The sequence below is a fragment of the Notamacropus eugenii genome, chromosome 2, assembly GCF_028372415.1.
Source record: "Notamacropus eugenii isolate mMacEug1 chromosome 2, mMacEug1.pri_v2, whole genome shotgun sequence".
In the NCBI taxonomy this organism is placed as follows: Eukaryota; Metazoa; Chordata; class Mammalia; order Diprotodontia; family Macropodidae; genus Notamacropus; species Notamacropus eugenii.
Genome location: NC_092873.1, coordinates 531,936,903 through 531,958,022, shown reverse-complemented (window position 1 = coordinate 531,958,022; position 21,120 = coordinate 531,936,903). Strand labels below are relative to the sequence as shown.

Genomic DNA, 21,120 nt, shown 5'->3' with positions numbered 1-21,120 from the left:
AGGTAGATGAGGATTGTGATAGTCAGGTAAGAGGTGGTGCCAGGGTGGTGCCAGGGTGGTGGCTATGTGAGAAAAGAGGAGGTGGTAGAGGTGAGAAATGTCATAGAGGCAGAAATGGCTTGGACTGGAGGGCTTTAGAAGAGTGGGGAGTCAAAGGGGACACCTACGTGGTGAACATGGGTGACAGGAAAGCTGGTGGTACCCTTGCTGGGAATAGTGTTCATAATATAACCATATGGTATGGTAGTAAATGGTGTTTTAATTGAGTTGAATTTAAACCTGGTAGACCTCAGATCTCCACATGTAATTCTCAAACTATAAAATGCATATCTGATACTTTGTTAGTGCTAAAAATTGACATGCTTCATAGATGTAGAGCTAAAAAAACACCTTGGAAGTTATCACATCCAATATCCTCATTTTACAAGTAAAGAAATTGAGGTTCTGAGGGCTTGTGTCCTCAAAGTCACAAAAGTAGTAAAGTATCTGAGGCTGGATTCAAACCAAGGTCTTCCTGACCCTGAGGCCATCCCTCTCTCTACTACACTGTTCTTACACTTAACAAATTAATGTGATTATTGAATTATTTGTATTTAAATACTAACATGAAATATTTTGCATGCTGAGTATAATGGAATGGGGGGTTTCAGGTTGGAATCATACTTCAGAAACTTTATTCCCTGTGGGACCTTGGGCCAGTCATTTAACTTCTCTGAACCTCAGGTTCAAGCTCTTACTTATAAAGGTAAAAAGGGCATCATGTTATAGAACTGTCAAGATCAAATCATGTAACGTATAAAGCTTTTTAAATGACCCAATAAATGTCAGCTATTATTAATTGTATAGATGATTTTGAGAGTCCTACAGACCATGGTATGTAGAAGTCATGCACTTTATACATTTGATGCTTTCCAATAAATGAGATGAATTAATGAGTATTATTAATACTCAGTATTATTACATTATATATACAAATACATTAATATTATTAATCTGAGTAACTCAGATGAGCAGGTGAAAAGTCTGCTGGAGGGGTCTTTGAGAGATCATTGTAAGCGATCGCTAATCCAGCACAAAATGACCCCGAATCCTATAACATGGCCGAACAGAAGAGAAGCAAGGTGAAAACCAGCATTTATTAAGCATCAACTTTGTCCCAAGTGCTTTATCTGTTGTGCTAAGGGCTTTACAAATATCATTTCATGTAATCCTCACAACAGCCTTGAAGGGCAGATGCCATTATTATCCCTATTTTGCAATTTAAGAAACTGAGGCAGATGAGAGTTCATTGACTTGCTCAGGGTCATTCAGCTAGGGTATGAGACCAAATTTGAACTCAGGTCTTTCTGATTGTATCTGCAAGACTTGGCAAATAGTAAGTACTTAAATATTGAAGAAGGAAAAGGAGAAAGAAAGAGGATGGAGGGAAGAGCTATGAGTCTCTCCAGTCTCCCAGTGAATTGACCAGACACTTCGATTCCTCCGTGATTTGTACGACTCTGGTGTCTGCCTTCAGGGTAAATGGTGGATCTGATTCAGTCGCACAATGGTGGCTACATATATCCTGAATCTTTGGTTATACCAGCACATGGAGAGCCCATGGGGTAATCACTGAGCAGATATGACCTCAGCCCTCCCATGGATCAGTCTCTATTAGGGGATGACTCGGACATACTACAGACATTTAATGAAGCGAAATGTCATTAGTGAAGATGTATTGGAAGCCTTAGAAGCCTGGCACGTGGTGTGAGAAACTTAAATAACAAATAATGGCTTATTATATACAGGAGGATGGGTTTCTGCAGTATTTATTTATCCAGACAAAGCTGCTCAGGCTACAGAGCTCATCTAACGTCCCAGAGCTCTGCGAGCAGGAGAAGGATTTCTATGGGATTCTGCTGCGTCGACCCCAATCTAGGAAGGATCTGCACAGAGCAGTTTGGTGACATTCAAATACTATTTAAATAGAAACTAAGAATAAGATTAAGAACAACTGAATTTTGGAGAGCTTTAAGGTTTGTTACATCATTGGATCCCAAATTAGCCCTGGGAAGCAGGTGCTATTCCTAGTTCAGGATCACACAGTAGGACTATCTGACCCTGCCCTCAAAGAGCTCACATTCTACTGGGGAAAACAATAGACAGCTTGTCAATGGTGCACATGGGAACTACAACCTCAGATATAGGGCATTAGCAGGAAAAGGCTTCTGGAAGAAGATTGCATTTGAGCTACATCTTGAAGGAAGCTAGATTGAAGTGAGGTACTATTAGGTGGCCAACATCTGGACCACAAGAGAACATGCCTCAGTCCTCTCCACAGATAAATGTTTCTGAGGGTTATCATTCCTGAATATTCTCAAGTCTGATTAGAAGCACTGAAGCACATCCCAGAGATACGTTCTCTAAGATTTGTGTTCTAGGGATCTCCTAATGATTAGTCAATAACAAGCATTTACTGAGCACCAGCTGGATGCTAGGACCTGAGCTCTGGATGCCAGGACCTGAGCTCTGTGCTAGGGATTCCAAACAGAAACAAAACAGTCTTTTCCCTCAAGGAGCTTACTTTTTTTTTTTTTAGGGAGAAACAATTTGTATTGAACATAATGAATGATTGATGAAAAAGTATTTATTAAGCACCTATTGTGTGCCAAGCACTAAAAGAAGTACTCACAATACAAACACATACACAAGGATGGCAATGTCCCCAAGGAGCTCCCATTCTGATTATGGAGATATAACCATGGGAGAGTATTGGTCAGGGAGGAACACTTTGATCCAGAAAGTTTTCTAGAAAGTGAAGCTAAAGGGCATTGTATTGATATAACCCATCCAGGAACAATGACAGAATGGTTTTGGTCATGGTTCCAGAACTAGAGGAGGGTAGGGAATGGAACAGACTGGAAGAGGCAGTAGGAAGAGGTTATGGAGGAGGAGACTAGAGAGAAAAGGTGGGACTTTCTTAAAACTGTATTCTAGAAGTGGGGAAGAGGAGAGTAAACTCCAGGGGAGAAGTTCCTCTAGGCTAGGATGTCGTTGTATAGAGAGGTGGCATTAGTGTTTACCAACAAAAAGGCACTAGATAATGGCCAAAGACTAGATTTGGAGTTCATTTAATGGCACAGACCTCATTGGGAGTCCAATCTCCTAGGCCCACTCAGGGCTACTAGTTTGAATGACACACCAGATAGTGGTAGGAGTGAAAGGGGAAGAAGAAAGCTACAGAAAACAGTCAATTTCGATTGAGTGAGGAATAGAGGGAGGGGGTATCAGTCTAGGTCTGTTATTTATCATAAGTGCAGAAACTCCCTCCATTGATATAAATTGGGTATTCATCTACTATTTAGTCCTCGAGAGGTGCTTGGGGCATTGAGAAGTAATTTACCCAGAGTAACACAACCAGGAAGTGTCCAAGGGAGAATGTGACCCAGGGGTCTCCAAGGCCAGCCCTCTCTTTTGTAGGAGGCACAGGCTTTCAAGAGAAGCCCACAACTGCTGTATCCATGTGAAAAGTACTGGCCTGGAAGCAACAGCAGTGAAAAGAAGCCTAGATCTGCAGACCGAGGGTTGGGATGAAATGTGTCTGACTGCTTACAGTCCTATCTGGATGCCCTGGAGAAGTCCCTTTTCCTCCCAAGGCCTCACTTTCATGATCAGTAAAATGGCAGTGTTGGACAAATGCCTCTGCAGCTCCTCCTACCTCTAATCTTTGAGCTTATGATTTTAGGTGCTCATTAGGTAAGGAAAATGGGTGGTGACTACATAGGAAAGGATTTATAATATAGAGATGGATATTCAGATGGCCAGATACTAAAGTAGCACATAGTCCAGTCCAATTTCACATGCATTTCTTAAGCATCATTGTGCAAGGCAATGTTCCAGACACTGGAGATCCATAACCAAAATGGCAGACTGCCCAGCCACCCAGAGTTTGTAATCAATGTATTCTTGCAAAAGACTTTTTTTATTAAAAAAATCTAAACCTAGTAACCACAATAAAAAACAAGCATCCAAATAAGCAAAAGGCCTTCTACTTCATTATTTACAATATGTCACAAAACGGTGCATGCCAACGTTTACAAAATGTTAACACAGTTCACCTATTCACTCCCATGTCCCTCAGTGCCTCTTCACATCCTTTCTAAGATTTTGTGAGTTTGAGACAGTTGACTCCATCACTTTCACTAAGATGCTCACATCCTGTGACCCCCTCATAAGGTACTTGTGAATTGCCCCCCCTGCCCCAAATTTGGCCTGACTAGAGTATAATGCCAACAGCATTCTTCTGTTTATAATACAATGTTGAGGGCCTGGACTTTTGTTTCCCCTCACATTGGGCCCACTCACTGGCTGATCCCAATGGCAAGACCCCTTTTCCTGCTGGCATTCCCATAACCCATCTTTAGGGGACTGTTTGTGGGAAGGATACATGTAAAAATAATAGGACCCTAAAGAATCAGTGACCCCGTTTAGCATCCATTTGGCAGCTTATCCATGGACTGAGGCACAAGTGTTCAGGAAAACTTCCTATGTAGGACAATAACTTATTGGTTCAAGGGAAACCAGATAGATTCCTAATCAAATATCCCTCTTCAAAAAAAAGTCTTCTTCAAATCATTTACATTTTTATCACTTGTAATTTCACACTAAATACTCCCCACCTCCCAGTACCAATGTCCAATGGAACAGTTCTTTGTGACAAAGAAAGAAAGTTAAACAAATCCAAGAAGATATAACCTCCCTGAAGGCAGGACCTGTTTTGGGTTATCTGTGAATCCACAGTGGCTGGCACGCAGTGGATACCTAATAAATGCCAGGTAAAATGAACTGAACTAACCAAATGAATGGGCCTAACTCTATATGTGCCGTATCACCGGTAGTTTTCTGTCCATATACATTTCCCACTCAAAAGTGATGGGTTGTTCACCTCTCTGTGGGAATGAAATCTAGCATCTATAAAATAAGTGAAGGCTTTTGTTCTCATGAGCATGGGGAGTAGTTGTCACTGTAAGCCCCATTTTACAGGTGAGGAAATTGGAACTGAGATGACTTACCCAAGGTCACACAGTGAGTTCATAACTAAGGTCTGATTTGAACTCAGTCTTCCTAACTCCAGGTTTAATTAAGCTGCCTCAGAGCTAGACCATGACACCATGGATTCCAATGCTTCATTAGAAAGGGTGGTGGTCTGAGACATTTCCTTCACCCAAGAGGAACAGAGCTGAAGAAGCAGTGATTAAGTCATCAGGGCCATCTCCTCCCACAATTTGCTGCTAATCAAGATTGCACAGCATACTGAACTTTGACCCTCAGTAAGTTGCTCAGACTCAAATCTCCAGGTACTCTCTAAGGCTAAGAATTCCAGAGCAAGTGCCAACCTGCTCTGGTAGAGGGATTTTCCTCATCCAGGAGATCCCTGGACCAATGAAATCTCATGTCCGATCACTCTCAGATTTGCTACCAATATGATGTCCTAACCAGGACAGAATTCCTTTTTAAATAAATGTTTGCCCATGTTAAATTGACATTAATCACTAAAATTGCTGGTGTGCCATTGTTTTGTAGTGAGTTTTCACTTTCCATTGAAATGTAAACTTTTGTTGGTGGTGGCTGCTGTCAAAATCAAGGAAACTGTGTTCAAATCCTGCCCCTAATGAGTGCAGGCTAAGGGGTCACAGGGCTGTGGACCAAGGTTTGTTGCTCTTGTCATTTTCAGTCCTGTTTGAATTTGATCTCAGATCTTCTGGACCCAAGGTCCAGCAGGCTATCCCCTGTACCGCCTAGCTGCCCCTAGACCTGGGGTGTCAAACTCCAATTGAAACAGGGGCCACCAGGCTTTTGGTAAGGATCCCTGGAGGTCCCATATAGACTTAGTTTGAAAATGTAATATTATTGATGTTTTATTGTATTTTTCTTTATTGTGCTCAATAATCTTCAATTCCATCTTACTCTGATTCAGGCTGCAGCGGAGGGGGCTGCTTCAGGAAATATAGTCCTCTTGTGGGCCAGGTTTGGACACCTCTACCCTGGGCAACTCTCTAAGACTAGAATTCCCTGCAACAATATGGCGGCACTGCCGTCCCTAGCCTTGGTGCTACTAGCTTTGAGTGATTGATTTGTTGTGGTCACTGTTGGTGGTGGTTGTGGTTGCTCTGATTGTTGTTCCAAGAAAAGTGGAATTGATGGAGATAACTAAAGTATCTTAAGATCACAGATCATTGCTTTAAGAATACTTCTCCTTGATGAATAAAACTTGGTCTGTTAACTCATGAGGAATTGAGGGGAATTACAGAGAAGAGGAATTGGTCTTGTACCAAAATTCAATATTTCACACTTTCAGCACTTGCCTAAAAATAAAAATTGTAGCAAGACAAGGGAAACTTGCCAAGACAGAAGTCACATGCAGCAGCTGCAAATGATTGGAAAGGATAATCAGCCTCCAACGAGATGTAAGACTGCTGTTAAAGTCCAGATTGGACTGTTCTCTGGAGGCCTGGAAAACATCGTACCTGCCTGAACTCCATTTTAGTTGGACCCTTCTTGGTAACCCACATTGGTTCCCAGATCACCTTCCATATTGCTTCCATAGGAAATGCTAAGACTATAAGTTTCAGAATGTGGGGTATATCTTTAGTTCTTCTTACCAAAGAGGCATAGACTGGCAGAGGTCTAGAGTTAAGGAGTTCTGGTAGGCAGGGGTTTGGGCAGTTTGGATGGCTGACAAAGTCTAGCATTGGTGTGTGGTGAGCCTCTGGGAGCAAGGGTCCACTAGGTTACCTAGGGTAGGATGAACCAACTCTGGTTAGAAATGGAGCTGGCTAAAGCTTCTGTGAAATCAGACTGGTAAACTGACAGTTTATTTCTAGCCTAGAGAAGATAAGAACACTCAGTCTTTAAAAACACAAAAAGAGTTGCTGATCTGCATTGGTAGAGTGAATTTCCACAATGAGAATACCAATGAAATAAAAATGTGGTCTTCCATTAAAAGAAAAAAATGAGGATTACCAGCTTGGGCCAAATCAGCTTCAGAAAAACAGTCATTCTTTAAAATGTGAAGAACCAAGGCAAAGAAATATAAGACAGCAATCCTTGAGTTCAGCCTCATTTTACCCAGTCTGACCTAGCACTGCTTCCTATTACAAAACCAGTTCTTCCTCCTTCTTTTCTACTTTCTTGATGGAGCAAAGGAATGGACACTCTAACTCAGTACATTGAAGCACTGAGGTTCGGTGCAACTTCCTGACATTAACAGGGTAACAGAAAGTTCTTATTGATTTTGATTCACTCAATCATTTAACTATTATAATATATATTATACTTTACGTATCACATATAATACGGATATGTCAGAATACTAGTTATTGTCTATTATGTGCCACGTGCTAGGCTAAGGGATAGAGATACAAAGGCAAAGAATGAGACCATCCCTGCCACCACGTCAGTAAATGTAGATTAGCTAACTGACTGTCCCAAACCTCCAGACCTCTTCCTTGATGAGCCCTGGCCTTAGATTCTCTGATTGTCTTGGCTTATGTTAAACCTCAACTAAAAGTGATAGAGAAAGTCCCTCATGGTACTTACCACAGTCTCTTTCACCGACTAATGGCACTGCGCATACACAGAACTTCTAACACATATAAAATGTACCTGGGGCAGTATAAAAACACATGTTTTTGTTTACTAATAAAACTTCATTTTTAATTATTAGTACATTAGCAATGTTATTTACCATGTAGTAACATAATGAGGACAATTCTGTATGCAACCCATGCATGAAAAATAAGATATATGACACAATGGACAGGGTACAGTCCTGAAGGAAGACCTAATTTCAAATCCTGTCTCAGATGCTTAGTAGTTATGTGGTCCTGAAAAAGTCATTTAACTTCTCTGCCTCAGTATTATCACCTGTAAAATGAGGACAATAATATAACCTACCTCCCAAGATTCTTGTGAGGATTAAATGAGATCATATTGATATGATAATTGACAAACCTTCAAGTGCTCTATAAATACTACCTTATCTATACTGTTATGAAGAGGCAGAATTAGAAATTGGAAAGAGATTCTAGATTTTCTTTGCTAAGCGTCGCCTCCTAAGAGAAAAAGAAGGAAGAGATCCATTGCACTTTCAGACAAGAGCCAAACCATTTGGGTAACTTGAGGTCTGGATCTTAGCAGCATCTGTTATTCCAAACCATCCTCTGACCAACTCAAAGAGTTTCCCAGTTACTTCTCCAAACCAACAGCTCAGCAGAGCCCCTTCCCAGTAACCCTTACCCACTCAGGAACATGAAAGAGGATATATATGTCTTGTTATTGAAGGGGAGATATGTAAACTCACACTAAAGACTAGTTGGGGTACAGATGCCAGAAAGTGGAGAGTTGCCCATTGCCCACAGTCCAGCATGATTGCTTAGTCACAAAATCTCATGGTTCCTCACCTTAAAATGAAAGAGAGCAGTGATCAGATCAATTGTATCAGAAGAGCCCTGATGCTGGTAAATAGAATCAGACTTCAGTTTGGTCAGGGGTATCAGGGAGCAGGCAGAATTAGGATCAGGGGTTGGAACTGAAAAGAGACAGATGACTCAATTAGGGAGGGATGGGGAAAAGGGACTTCAATTGGAGCTTTCCAAAAATAAAATGGACTTCCTTAAGAGACAGTGGTCTCATCAATACAGGACTTTGAGCAAAGGATGTTCATGATGGTATGAAGATTCTTGGTCAGAGAGGAGCTAAACTAGACCATGACTAATGTAACTTCCAACTTTGCCATTTTGCAGTTCTGCAAGTGCACTCAATGCTGATTAAATACTTATTTTTAAAGAAGAGGAAGAAGGAAGTGAAGAAGGAAGGAAGGAAAGAGGTGGGAGGGAGAGAGAAAGGTAAAAAGAAAGGAAAGAGAGAGGGAGGGAAAGAGAGGTTTCTAGACCATAAGTAAAAAGTTGAAGTTGTTTAGTTCTTATTTTGTTTATTCATTTATTTTATCATTTTCAAACTCTGAACCTTTATGTCTATTAAACCAGGCCTTGGAAAGCTATTTGCCCAGCAATAGAAGTTCTTTTATCATCTTTATTTTTTGCTAATTTGTGATGAAAATAAGGCCACTAAATGTGTAATTTGGTTTTGTATATGCTTCAGAGTAATATCCCTAGAAGTCAAATCACATTCCCCTTACAATACCTTGTTTGCATATATACTGTCAATGAAATTCTCTGTTGGGGGGAACAAGTGTCGTTTTCCTCTTCCCTAATTCCTGAATAGACATAAACAAACCAATTTATTTTGCCTACTGCCTGGCAATACATCCATTTGTGAAAGTCCCATTAGAAACAACCTGCAGGTAATTCACAGGCTGAGCACCGAAAAGTGTACTTGGTTTTCATTTATAGATTGGGGTGAAGGGAGAGAAATAAGAGGCTTCTTTATGGCATTATCCATGTTCTTATCAAGTAGAGGGACTTGAAATGCAAATTTCATTAAGAAAAGGCAAAAGGCAGCATTTTTTTATGGTGATGAAAGATCAACCCCGCATGAGTACGCATATTTACTTTTTTAAGTATGTCTTGCTTTTGGTACACCAGATCTGTACACTCATTAATAGAGAAAATGCCTTCTACCAGCAGAGTGGCACCTGCCATTGGTACATGAGGACCCTGAGACACGTGACTGGCTCATGAAGCCAGTATGTGTTTGAACAGAATTTGAACCCAGGACATCCAACTCCAAGACCAGATCTCTTCCCAGTGTGCCATGTTGCCTGTCACATATTCTAGAGAGAAGAAAATAGCCATCATGAGTAGGACCCCAAGCACAGAGCTAAGATTATGCTTCTTACAATGTACATCTTAGCTAGGGGGAATCTAGCTGCACCGATGAAAATCCAGCTTCATGGTGTTTGCTTAAAATTCTGTATTACCTTTGACTTCACTGGCAAATATTAGAAAACTCAAATACAGAAGAAAATGAATGAATAATACATTACAATTGATATCACTTGAGGGCTTGCAAAGCACCTTACATAGAGCACATTCCAAAGTCTTAGTGCCATTTTAAGCTTTAATAGCTTAAAACTAAACTAAGGTTTTTTAAGACTGTCTGGGAATTGAATTGATCCTGAAAATAGCCCATTGTATAGATGAGGAAACTCAGACTGAGAAAGGTTAAGTGTCCCACATCTGGTATGTCTGAGGCAGGCTATAGACTCAGGTCTTCCTAAAACTGGGTCCCAGAAGTCCTCTTATGTACCAAAGCTGTGAAAGAAAATTGTGCTTCTCATAAGATAGCATAGAATAGTTGAAAGCATTCTGGTCCTGACGTCTGCTTCTGGTATTGCTGTGTGACCTTGGTGAATCACTTCACTACTTTGGGCCTCAGTCTCCCCATCTGTAAAATGAGAGGCAGACCAGATGACCTCCAAGGTCCCTTTAGCTCTCAAGCTATATTTTGTTTTGGGGAGAATCTTTAGTCACCTTGGAGAAACTGCTGCTCCAAGGTATTTGCTCAGAGGGCTTTTAAAGAGGCCTATTCACTGAATGGGTATTACCTCACTTTAAGTGAGTACCTGAAAAGACCTTAGCCTAAAAAGCCAAGGTTCCCCATTGCATCCTGTGCTGTCTCCAGTCATCCTGGTGAACATCTGATCACTGGATTCAGATGGCTCTGGAGGAGAAGTGAGGCTGGTGACCTGCACAGCCCTCCCTCACTCAAAACAAAGTCAAGTGCAAGTCATGTCATCATTTTTCTGATGGCATGGTCTTCTTTGGCAGCGAAGAATGAACACAATTTTAGTCCAGTCAATAAGCATTTGTCCAGTGCCTCCTGTGTGCCAGATACTGTATTAATCTGGGCGACAAATAAGAAAAAGAAAACAGTCCCCATGCTCACAGAGTTTATAATCTCCTGGTGAAGATGAAGAACAGAGAGGAAAAGCTGTGGGGGAAGGGTTGCCCGGTTCTTGGCATGGAGGGGGGAGCATTATGTTGATGGCGTCAGGACCCAGCAGAACAGCTGATGTGAAATCCGTGGAGCTGGCCAATCTGAGTCCTCTACAAAGGGAAGCTTGGCTTCGTCATTGTGTAGTGAGGGTCCCTCAGTGTCATGGGAGGGAAAGGGCCTGGCTCCCTGGAATCATACTGATATCTGGCCTCTTTTCTCCCTCTTCCCAGCTCCAAGTACAGCCCAGTACGGAATCACTGGAAGTGCTGAAGTCCTGCTCTCTTGCTGGTCTCTGGTCTTGTCACTGCCCTCTCTCACCAGCATACTCTACCTGAAGGACGTCATTCTACAATAAATGTCCAGACCCAGCAAAGGCTTGTCAGGATTCTCTGGAAGTGCCGATGACTGGATCCAATCTGGTACCGCTTGTTCAGAGCAGCGTGGGATGTGATCAGCAGTGCTTACGCGGGGAACGATCGCCTTCTGTAGGATTGCTCATTATGTAAATACTTTAATTCGACTCCTTTTTTGATTAGCTGCATTACCGTGCACATTGTCCTTTTTTTAAGACGTGCGAGCTCTGAAATTACTTTTAGAGGATATTAATTGTGATTTCATGTTTGTAAGCGACAACTTTTCAAAGCATTCAGTCATGGTCTGCTAGCTTGCAGACCGTAGTTTACAAAAAACAAAAAACGACAAAAAAAAGAATATTGCAGTGAATATGGGATTCTTTGAGGCTGCAATACAATCGTTTAGTTCCCTGTTCCAAAAACAAATTTCTTCCCATTTACACAAATGCATTTTTCCTTTTTTTTAGAAAAACAAAAGCAAATACAATTGCCTTCAGACCATTTCTTCAAAATATACCACATATCTAGATTTTTCTGCTAGCATGATATTCAGGTTTCAAGAATGAGCCTTGTAATATAACTGCGCTATGCAGTCCTGCTTTATTTTTTTTCCAGTAAGTTCAGCATGGGTGTGCCTTCACAAAAACAAATAAAGAAATCAAGACTTTTCTCTTCCTCTCCACCAAATTTGGAATTTGGGGGTGAATGCGAAAATTGAACACGAAAGTCAGTTTGACCATCCTTGAGCCCTACCTGAACTAAGATGGTATTGGCTTACATGTATTTTTTTTAAAAAAATACCTCTTTCTCCATCATTAGGGGAATACAAAACAATTCAGAACTCTACCCAAAGCCCAAATGGGTGATCCCCCTTTTTTTTCTGCTAGGACAGGTCAGGTGTATTTAAAGTAAATTTTTTGTTGATGCAGTTAAGATCTGTATCCTCTCTGGAAAAAGATATTAATCCCCCTTCCCCTTTATTTTTTTGTTTTGCTTTTGTTTGGAAAAATAAAACAGCACAAATCTTTCAGGAGATTTTCGGGGATGTGGGTCCTTTGGCCTCTCCCCCTTCCAAGTTGAAACCAGTTCTGTGCTCCCTCAAAGAATATGGCAGTTCTTTTGTCCACTGCTCCCAAACTGATTCCGCTCATGAACTTGGGTTTGTATTGCAGCTGTTAAGTTAGTATACCGTAGACAGTGCTTCTGTTGGCCAAATGGGTTTGAATCTGTGCCATCTGAGAGCCCTTCTCAGGTGAGGTTCTAGGCTATCTATGTTTTTTAAAAGTGTGCTCCAAGATTTGTGATTCCAGTAACTCTACCTTGGTATACAGTCAACAATGGTGGCAGAATAGAATGTCTTTCCATCCATCCCAGGCCAGTCTCTGAAAGAGCTAATTCTGTAGGGAAATCTTCCACTCTCAGATGAATCCTGCCTGGCTGAATTAGCGTGCTTTATTTCTTCTTACATGATGTATGTAAGTTGAAGATAAGCCACTAGTGATGGGAAATGAAGAAAATGGTAATTCTGTAAGTCATTGTGGATACTAAATTTCGCTTTCTCTTGTAAAGAACCAAGGACCACAGTAGTGAAGAAAAATGCTGTTACCCTGAAACGTGCTACTCTCCAGTAATATTCCTGTGGTTTTACTGTTTATTAAAGTAACACTATGGCCTTGAATACCAGTTTCCACGTTTGACTGCTTTTTCCATTCCACCCCCACCGAGGTTGGCGTGAACTCAGTCATTTTTTGTGCTTGCTACTAATCCTAACACAGGAGCTAAATGATTAACTATGAGAGAAAAACATCATAGGGAGGACACATGCAGAATTAGGACACAGCTATTCCTGCCTCTTGGGAAAGACCAAGATCCCTGGTCCTGGAGTTTGAGCACCTGGACTCCAACATGCTTCTGTGGTCTATGAGTCCATTACCTTGGGCAGCTCAAAACCTCCCACGCCACAAATATTCTCATTTGCAAAAACAAAAGGATGAGACTGTGTGCTCCAACATCCCACCTCCCAACCCCATCTTTAAATCTGTGGTAGTCCTCTGCTGCTGTACACACGCACACATACACACACACACACACACACACACACACACATCCCAAATTGTGAAATTGTGTTCACAGTAAATTTTAGGCACAAAAATACTTTATAAATCACCTTTAATTGAAAGTGAATTTTGCAATGAAGGACCAAAACATTTTTTTCTTCCATAAAATGGCAGCAAAATGAAATTCAATAATATTTAGCAACAGGAATTTGTTGCTGTTGTGGACAAAGGCTTTCAACAGTGTTGCTGAAACAGTGTATGTGGAGAAACTCTGTCCACAATATAGCCGAGTAAGTAAGTCATCTGTAACTTCGTCTTACAGGGCTACTTCTCACTCTTGCAAAAAAACCCAGGCTTTGTGACTTGGTCAGAGTCAAAGAATAGCATGTGTTATGAGCAAGGCTTGACTTCAGTCTTCCCAGCTCCAAGACTAGCCCTCTGCATTTGCCCCACCGTTGTAGTAGTAGTAAAAATATCGTGGGACTCCTTTGGATGGGTGCAGTGAAAGCAGGATATTCAAACAAACAAACGAGAACCATCAAACAAAATCATGACCTTTCACCTTGAATCATACATAAGTTGATTTGCTCTTCAGATATCTTGATGGAATCAGTACAACCACAACGACACATTCTCTAATTCCCAGGATTTCCTGTTGCACATGTAGGATCTCAGGCTCCTCTTTGGAAGATCCACTGAGCAGAAGTCAAGATACATCCAGGTCAATCAAGGCATGAACCAAGTCCTTTAATGAGTTTACAGTCATCCTAATTCTAAATTTCTAAAGTTAGGTGTTTTTCTTATAGGGTGTGACCGAATTTCTGTCATGGCTCAGTATCTGTCTGCTCGTACTTTTATGTTAGAAAGGACTTTTTGAAATGACAATATTCATTCTCCGCCTGCCTTGGAGAGGTATTCTAATGCTAAAATAGGCCCCTGGACAAACTGAAATCACAGGACCCTGTGTTGGTTCAAATAAGGTCATATCATTTGCCTTTTTGTGTGTTTAAATGTTTTACATGTGATTTTTAAGATAAGTTTACATTTGTAAAAAATCTGGTTCATGTTTCCCTCAAGCTCTGAAGCCAAAGAATCAGAGAATTAGAATTTGGAACAGGCCTCATCCCCTCATTTTATAGATGAGAATCTGAGGTCAACAGATATTACAAAACTTGTCTAAGGCCACACAGTTAGTATCTGAGGCAGGATTCGAACCCAGCTCTCCCTAATTTCAGGGTTAGCATTCTTTTCACCACACAGCTCTCAACACCAACAAGGGTTCCCTTACACAGTAACTCAGAAAGATTGACATAGGCCCCATGAAGATCAAGTCCTGTTAATATTGGTCTGGGTGATGTTCCAGTCTACTAAAACTGTCAACATTTTGGTCTGATACCCTCATTCTCAGGTTTATGAGAATGCTCATAGCATGTACACACGTACAGAATGTTCACTGACAGATGCCTGACTTAGCCAAAAGAAAAAAGAATTCCTCTCATTGAAGGCTGTTCCTGGCAAAACAAACTGGAGAATTGGGAAAATGATCAAGACAATCAAGACCAGACTGTCCCCACAATCGACAAATGACAATAGGACCAGTCTGGGGACCTGAATTTTCCCCATGAGCTCTTATTGGGTTGAAATTCTCCACAGAAACATTCCCCATCTTGTCTCCACTGTGCTTGGTTTTGGCAGACAAAGCTAGATGTCATTCATTTATTTCATGCAAGGGGGGCAGGATGGTAGAAGCTTTTGCAATTCAGAATTGATTTTAGAAGATGTCAAATTTTTTAAAAACGACTTCCTGAAGCATGTGGACATATAACATTTCAATAGCTATTAACATAAATAAGTGATTTGTCTTCAGATCCTTTAAATATGTATTTTCTTTAAAGACTAGAAAAAAGGAGCTCTTTCTGACTTGTGCATAGAACATTCATTACTTCCAAACACATATAAAATATGTCGCCTTCCTTCTAAGAGGGGACGACAAAGTTAGTTAGTTTTCAAAAAATAAGTAATTGAGTAATTTTAAAATGCTTGGTTTAAAAATACTTGGAAGGAACAATTAGATATGAAGGTTCTCTCACTTCCTACTATATTTCCCTCACCTGAAGGAGGATTCTGAAGGAGGAAGACGGAGTGAAAATCACCGGAGGTCTCGTAGTTTCAAACACATCCACATCACAGCCTCTCCCCTCCCCCATTACCACCAACCACTCACCACATTTAATCTAATTTTACTTGGAAGTGTTAAAGACCTCCCACCAGTAAGGCTTCCCCTCCCCTATACTCAGGGGATGCTAATCAAAAGACAGAAAGGAAGATAAGCCCATGACCTCAGGGATATTACTTGGTAATCCAATCAGGTGGGAAAGCCTGAACTCTACTCTAAGAATGTTTCCCCCCAGGAGAGGTGCAGTTCACTCAATCCACAAACGTGTTAGCAGCTCTGCTGAACCTGGGCTGGGACAGGCCCTAGGAATGTAAAACAAAAATGAAACAAGTCTTGACCCTCAAGAACCTGCCATTCAGCTGGGAAGATGCAACAGGCTCACAGATAAGTATTAACCTTGTCTGAATGCAAAGAGATTGGAAGTAGGAGAGAATATTAAGAAATGTGTGTGTGTGTGTGTGTGTGTGTGTGTTTGGTTAAGGCTTTGTGGAGGAGATATACCTGGACCCTGCTTGGCAGCAATGATTGGACAATGCACACAGACACGGGTGTGAAATGGAATGGAGCCATGCGTTATTGAATTCCTACACCCTTCTTCTGGGATTTCCCAGCCTTAGCAAAGAAGGAAGATTTTTGCAGGGCGACAGGGAGGCTGAGGCCAGGCTCACAGTTTCACAGCATAGCCAAGAGCCCAAGCAGGCAGGCTTCCTCAACAGATGTACTGAATGTGTTCTCTCTAACGTTGTGAGGTGGGGGAGAGGCAAAGATTCAATAACTCCATGTGGTAGCCCATCTGAAAAAGTATTCTTACTTGGCTTTGGAATCAACTTGCAGTGTCCTTGCATTTCTAGTTTCTAACAAAAGATGAAAATATGCTTTAAAAGTATGGTTGTCATTATTTCTGCCTCTTTAAACTTCTGCGTCTTCAAATCCTTCCTGGAAAAGACACACAACTCCACCTCTCAGACCATGCAGAGGTGGTGCCTGAAGTTGAGAGGCCTTCTCTCTAAACCTGATGGCTCATGTCTAGGGCAATTATTATTTTTTTAAATGTGAAAACCCATGTTACAGTTCTTGATGGATTAGGAAAATCAAAGCCAATATTCACATCAGCAAATACTTAATTCTGAAAATTAATGTAATGAATAGAGGTTGTGGGAGGGTTGGGAGAGATATTGGCTCATGACTCAGCAGTTCTATAAGATTAAGCGCTATCCCAGATGACATGGGCTGCCTCATGATGAGGAGAGTCCCTTGTCTCTGGAAGTGTTCAGGTGGAAGCTGGAAGACTGCCTCTAAAGGGTGTTTGTAGAGTTCAAGATCCATAGACAGGTTGAACACATAAGATCAGTTCCTGCTCTGGGATTCTATGGCTCTATAATCTGAGACTTCAAGAGTTTGAAAGGAAGCTTTGGCAAAGGGTATGAATCCAGATAAGTGGAGAGTTGACTAGAATAAGTGGCAGGATGGAATACATCTTTTAGACTTTTCATTGAAGAGATCGTTTCACCTGACGGACATTTCAAGAATCACCCAAATAAGAAAGTGGAGCTTCTGTTGGATCAACCATCCCATCCCTTCTGCTCTGGTTTGGCAGAGTAAATCCTCATGGTCTCTCTAACTCAAGAGTTTTTCTTGTGTGTGTGTGTGTGTGTGTGTGTGTGTGTGTGTGTGTGTGTGTGTTTGTGTGTGATCTATTTGGCAGTTTGATGAAACCTATGAATGCCTTCTTAGAATAATGTTTTTAAACCAATAAAATCCATAGAATTACAAATCAATTACATAGTATTAATAATCAAAATATTTTTTAAAACCTGTTCCTAGACCCCAGGTTAAGAATACTTGCAGTGTAGTCCAAATTGACCAGAAGAGATAAGGGGTCAATGGGGCATAAATTATAGATAGGGGATTATAGGAGGAAAATGGAAGGGAGAGCTCATCCTTCCTCTTCCAATAGACTACTGAGAATCATTCTGAGGCTATGACAAGTTAGGGTGATTGCTCGAGGTCTCTGTGATACTAGAATGGGGATGGAGCAGCCAGATGGAAAGAGGAACTCAAAGGGGCAATGAGCAGAGGTGGGGGCTGTCATATGAGCAGTTGATACTAAAAAAAAAGAATTCTGCGCCCTCACGTAGAACAGCAAGCCCCAGTTGGGGTTTAAATCTTACCTCACATACTTATTGCCTACGTGAATTAAGGATAGTTATTTAATCCATCTGGGTCTCAGTTTCCTCATCTACAAAAAGCAAGGATGATTTTTATAGGGCTCTCTACTTTCTCATTGCCCTGTTATATGCATGCTACTACATTTGGGTGACTTTCTCCTCTTTCATGGATAGCTCACAAGGCAACTTCAACTCGACATTATCTTTATAAATGTGATATGGACAAGCGTGGAATGTTTTTGTCCAGTTCCTCTAGAGTAGCCCCTGATTCCACCATACTCTAATTGAAAGCTTCTATTTTAGCTGTAATTCCCCTCGTATCAGCCTCTGTACAAACAGGTTTGTGTAAGGCAGCTCCCCAGCCTTCTAGGGATTCTTTGGAAATAATACCCGAAGTTCAGGCTGAAATGCCACTAACATTCATTCCAACTGTGCTGTGTGGGCTAATTTCCATCAAAGAATCAATTTGAAATAACTCTGTGTCTGGAAAGGCCGACCTAAGGGCAAAATTCGGAATATATCCAACAAAATTTAAGTAAATATTTTACTTATTTAGAAATCTATAAAATTTTAAGAAATCGTTTAAAAATTTATTTTTTAAATGTTAATATTTTGAAATTTGCTCATTTATACAAAACATCGAATCAAACTCTAATGAAAATAGAGGGACTGTAGCTCTCTATCACCTTTGAAGGAACTGGGGAGATTTAGCTCAGAGCAGGAAACATAATTTTGAGACTTTGGTTTCTATTTTGCTTTTTTGTGTCGTTTGTTTAAGATTTGAATGGATGTCCTACGGGATTAGGAAGAGGACTGCTGACTCTATAGGGCAGAATCACGAGCCGTGAATAGAAATCACAAAAAGGTGATTTTATTTTTAAGACCTGAGGAAAGGAAACGCTTGTCAACTCTTAGAGCAGGGAGTGCTCTGTCCCATTCAGCATCTTCAAGTAGTTGTTGAATCACCACTTATGGTGGATATTCCAGTGGGAGGTCTTTTCAGGTATGGTTTGATCTAGATGATCACTGAGGCAGCAATACCATCCAACCCTAAAAATCTGGGATGCTGGGATTTTGTGATTAAGAAAATAAGATTTAAAAAATTGAAACGTCCTCAGGCAACTATTAAATGTTTTTTGATTGATGAACAAAGGTATTGTTCTATGTACAGAGGGTATCTTGAATACTAGGGGGAGCAGGGGAGAGAGTTTAAGCATGAAAGTTTGAACACTATGAAACATTCAAATATCACTTAATAGATTTCACACAAGCGTCACAAACCTTGAAGAGAATTGAAATTTCAGTCATTTTGATTTCTTTTTAATTCCTTTAAAGTTCAGAAGGGACATATGACTCTTCCCACATTCATTTCACTAACTAAGGTTTGTTCTGGGAAAGTTCATTCAGAACTAATGACAAGAGAGACAGAATCCCTCTTCTCTGAGAGGCACAGAGGGAGAGGGAAGAGAATGAGGAGGGAGAGAGGGGGAGGAAAGAAAGAGATAGGGAGGAAAAAAGAAAGAGGCAGAGAGACAGAGAGATGGAAAAAGAAACAAAGACAAAAGAAGAGTAGGGACACAAAGAATCATTTCCTATTCTTATAGACAAGAAAATTAAACTTCATTTGAAAAGATTCTAGAATCAACTACTTAATCATCTTATTAAGCACCTATTATGTACCATACACTATTAGACACCTGGAATATGAGGGAAAAAATCCCTGCTCTTAAGTAGTTTCTTGTCTATCAGAGGAGAAGCAAAATGCAGCCAATGCTCCAGCATTATGTGATGAAGCTGTATGTCTGAGACAAAATGTAATTGTTAATTTTTGAATAGCTTCTATCCCTGCATTCCCTCTCCTGTTTATGCACCCTTACTATTTTTATTTTTTAATGTATTTTAAATATACTTTTCTTTAATTTTATTAATTTTATTTAATATATTTTATTTCATTACATATTTGACATGTCAAAATTACTCATTTTTAAAAAACATTTAAATTCCATTTTTTTTCCTTTCCTCCTACCCTACTCCTATACCTTAAGAAGGGAAGCTATATCAATTATATATGTGGTCATGTCATGCAAAATATATTTCCATATGAGCCATGATGCAAAAAGAAACACACACTACAAAACACATAAAAAGAAACAAGGAACATAAAGAACAGTTGTAAAAATATGTTTCATTTTGCACTCACACTTCATCAGTTCTCTTTCTGGAGGTGGAGAGCATTTTTCATCATGGGTCCTTTGGAACTATCTTTTATCATTGTCTTAATCAGAGTCGCTATGTCTTTCACAGTTGATCATTCCAATATTGCTCTTAATGTAAACAATGTTCTCCTGGTTCTGAACTCTTCACTTTACATCAATTCATTTAAGTTTTCCCATGTTTTTCTGAAAATATCCTGCTTGTCATTTCTTATAGCACAATGGTATTCCTTCAAAATTATGTGCCACCACTTGTTCAGTGATTCCCTAATTGATAGGCATTCTCTCTTTTTTTCTATTTGGCCACTACAAAAAGGGCTACTATAAATATTTTTAGATACAGCTGCCTTTCCCTTTTCTTTGTTCTCTTTGGAATGCAGACCTAGTAGTGGTCTGAGTCAAATGGCAGACAGTTTAACAGTCTTTTGGGCATAGTTCCAAATTGGTTTACAGAATGGTAGGACTAGTTCACAACTCCACCAGCAGTGCATTAATGACATAGTTTTTCCACATCCCCTCCAACATTTGTCATTTTCCTTTCCTTTCCTGTTAGTCAATCTGATAAGTATGAAGTAGGACCTCAGAGTTGTTTTAATTTGTAATTTTTTAATAATAATTTAGAGCATTTTTCATGTGACTATTGATACCTTTGATTTCTTCTTCTGGAAACTGACTGTTTATATCCTTTAACCATTTATCAATTGGGCAATGGTTCATAGTCTTGTGAATTCAGCTCAGTTTCCGAGATATTTGAAAATTGAAGCCTTTATCAGAGAAATTTGCTGTAAAATTTCCCTCAGTTTCTTGTTTTCCTTCTAATTTTGACTACATTAGTTTTGTTTATGCAAAATTTCAAATTAGCTTCTTTCAATTCACTTTAAAATATCAAACTTAAGAACTAAAAAAGGAAACAGATGATTGAACTAGGACATGAACAAAAAAGAAAATAGATGAAAGCAGATGTTAATGCCTAACAGAAAATTACCTGTAGTACATGCTTGTGTGGGGGTAGAAAAGACCTTAGAAGACTATATTTTTAGCATCTGAAACTCTTTCCCGAACCTGTCAGCTTCATTTTTAAAAAGGAGTTTGGACTTTAAAAAAAGGAGTCATTACTTAGCATAGGGAAATAGACATTAATAAAAGTAATGAGAATAGTCTTGTGTCAAAATTTTTCCTTCAAATCAACATTTATTGAGTCCCTACTAAAAAACC

General features: G+C 40.1%; 1 protein-coding gene across 1 annotated transcript in view; it reads left to right on the top strand.

Annotated features, from left to right (window-relative positions):
• The window catches only part of NEGR1 (neuronal growth regulator 1), a 1,077,808-nt gene extending 1,065,631 nt beyond the window's left edge, over window positions 1-12,177 (top strand). Inside the window, exon 7 of the mRNA XM_072649843.1 lies at window positions 11,169-12,177. Within this exon, the coding sequence (XP_072505944.1) occupies window positions 11,169-11,293 (125 nt within the window). The 3' untranslated portion in view covers window positions 11,294-12,177. The remainder of the gene's footprint in view (window positions 1-11,168) is intronic.
• Window positions 12,178-21,120: the final 8,943 nt, after the last annotated feature.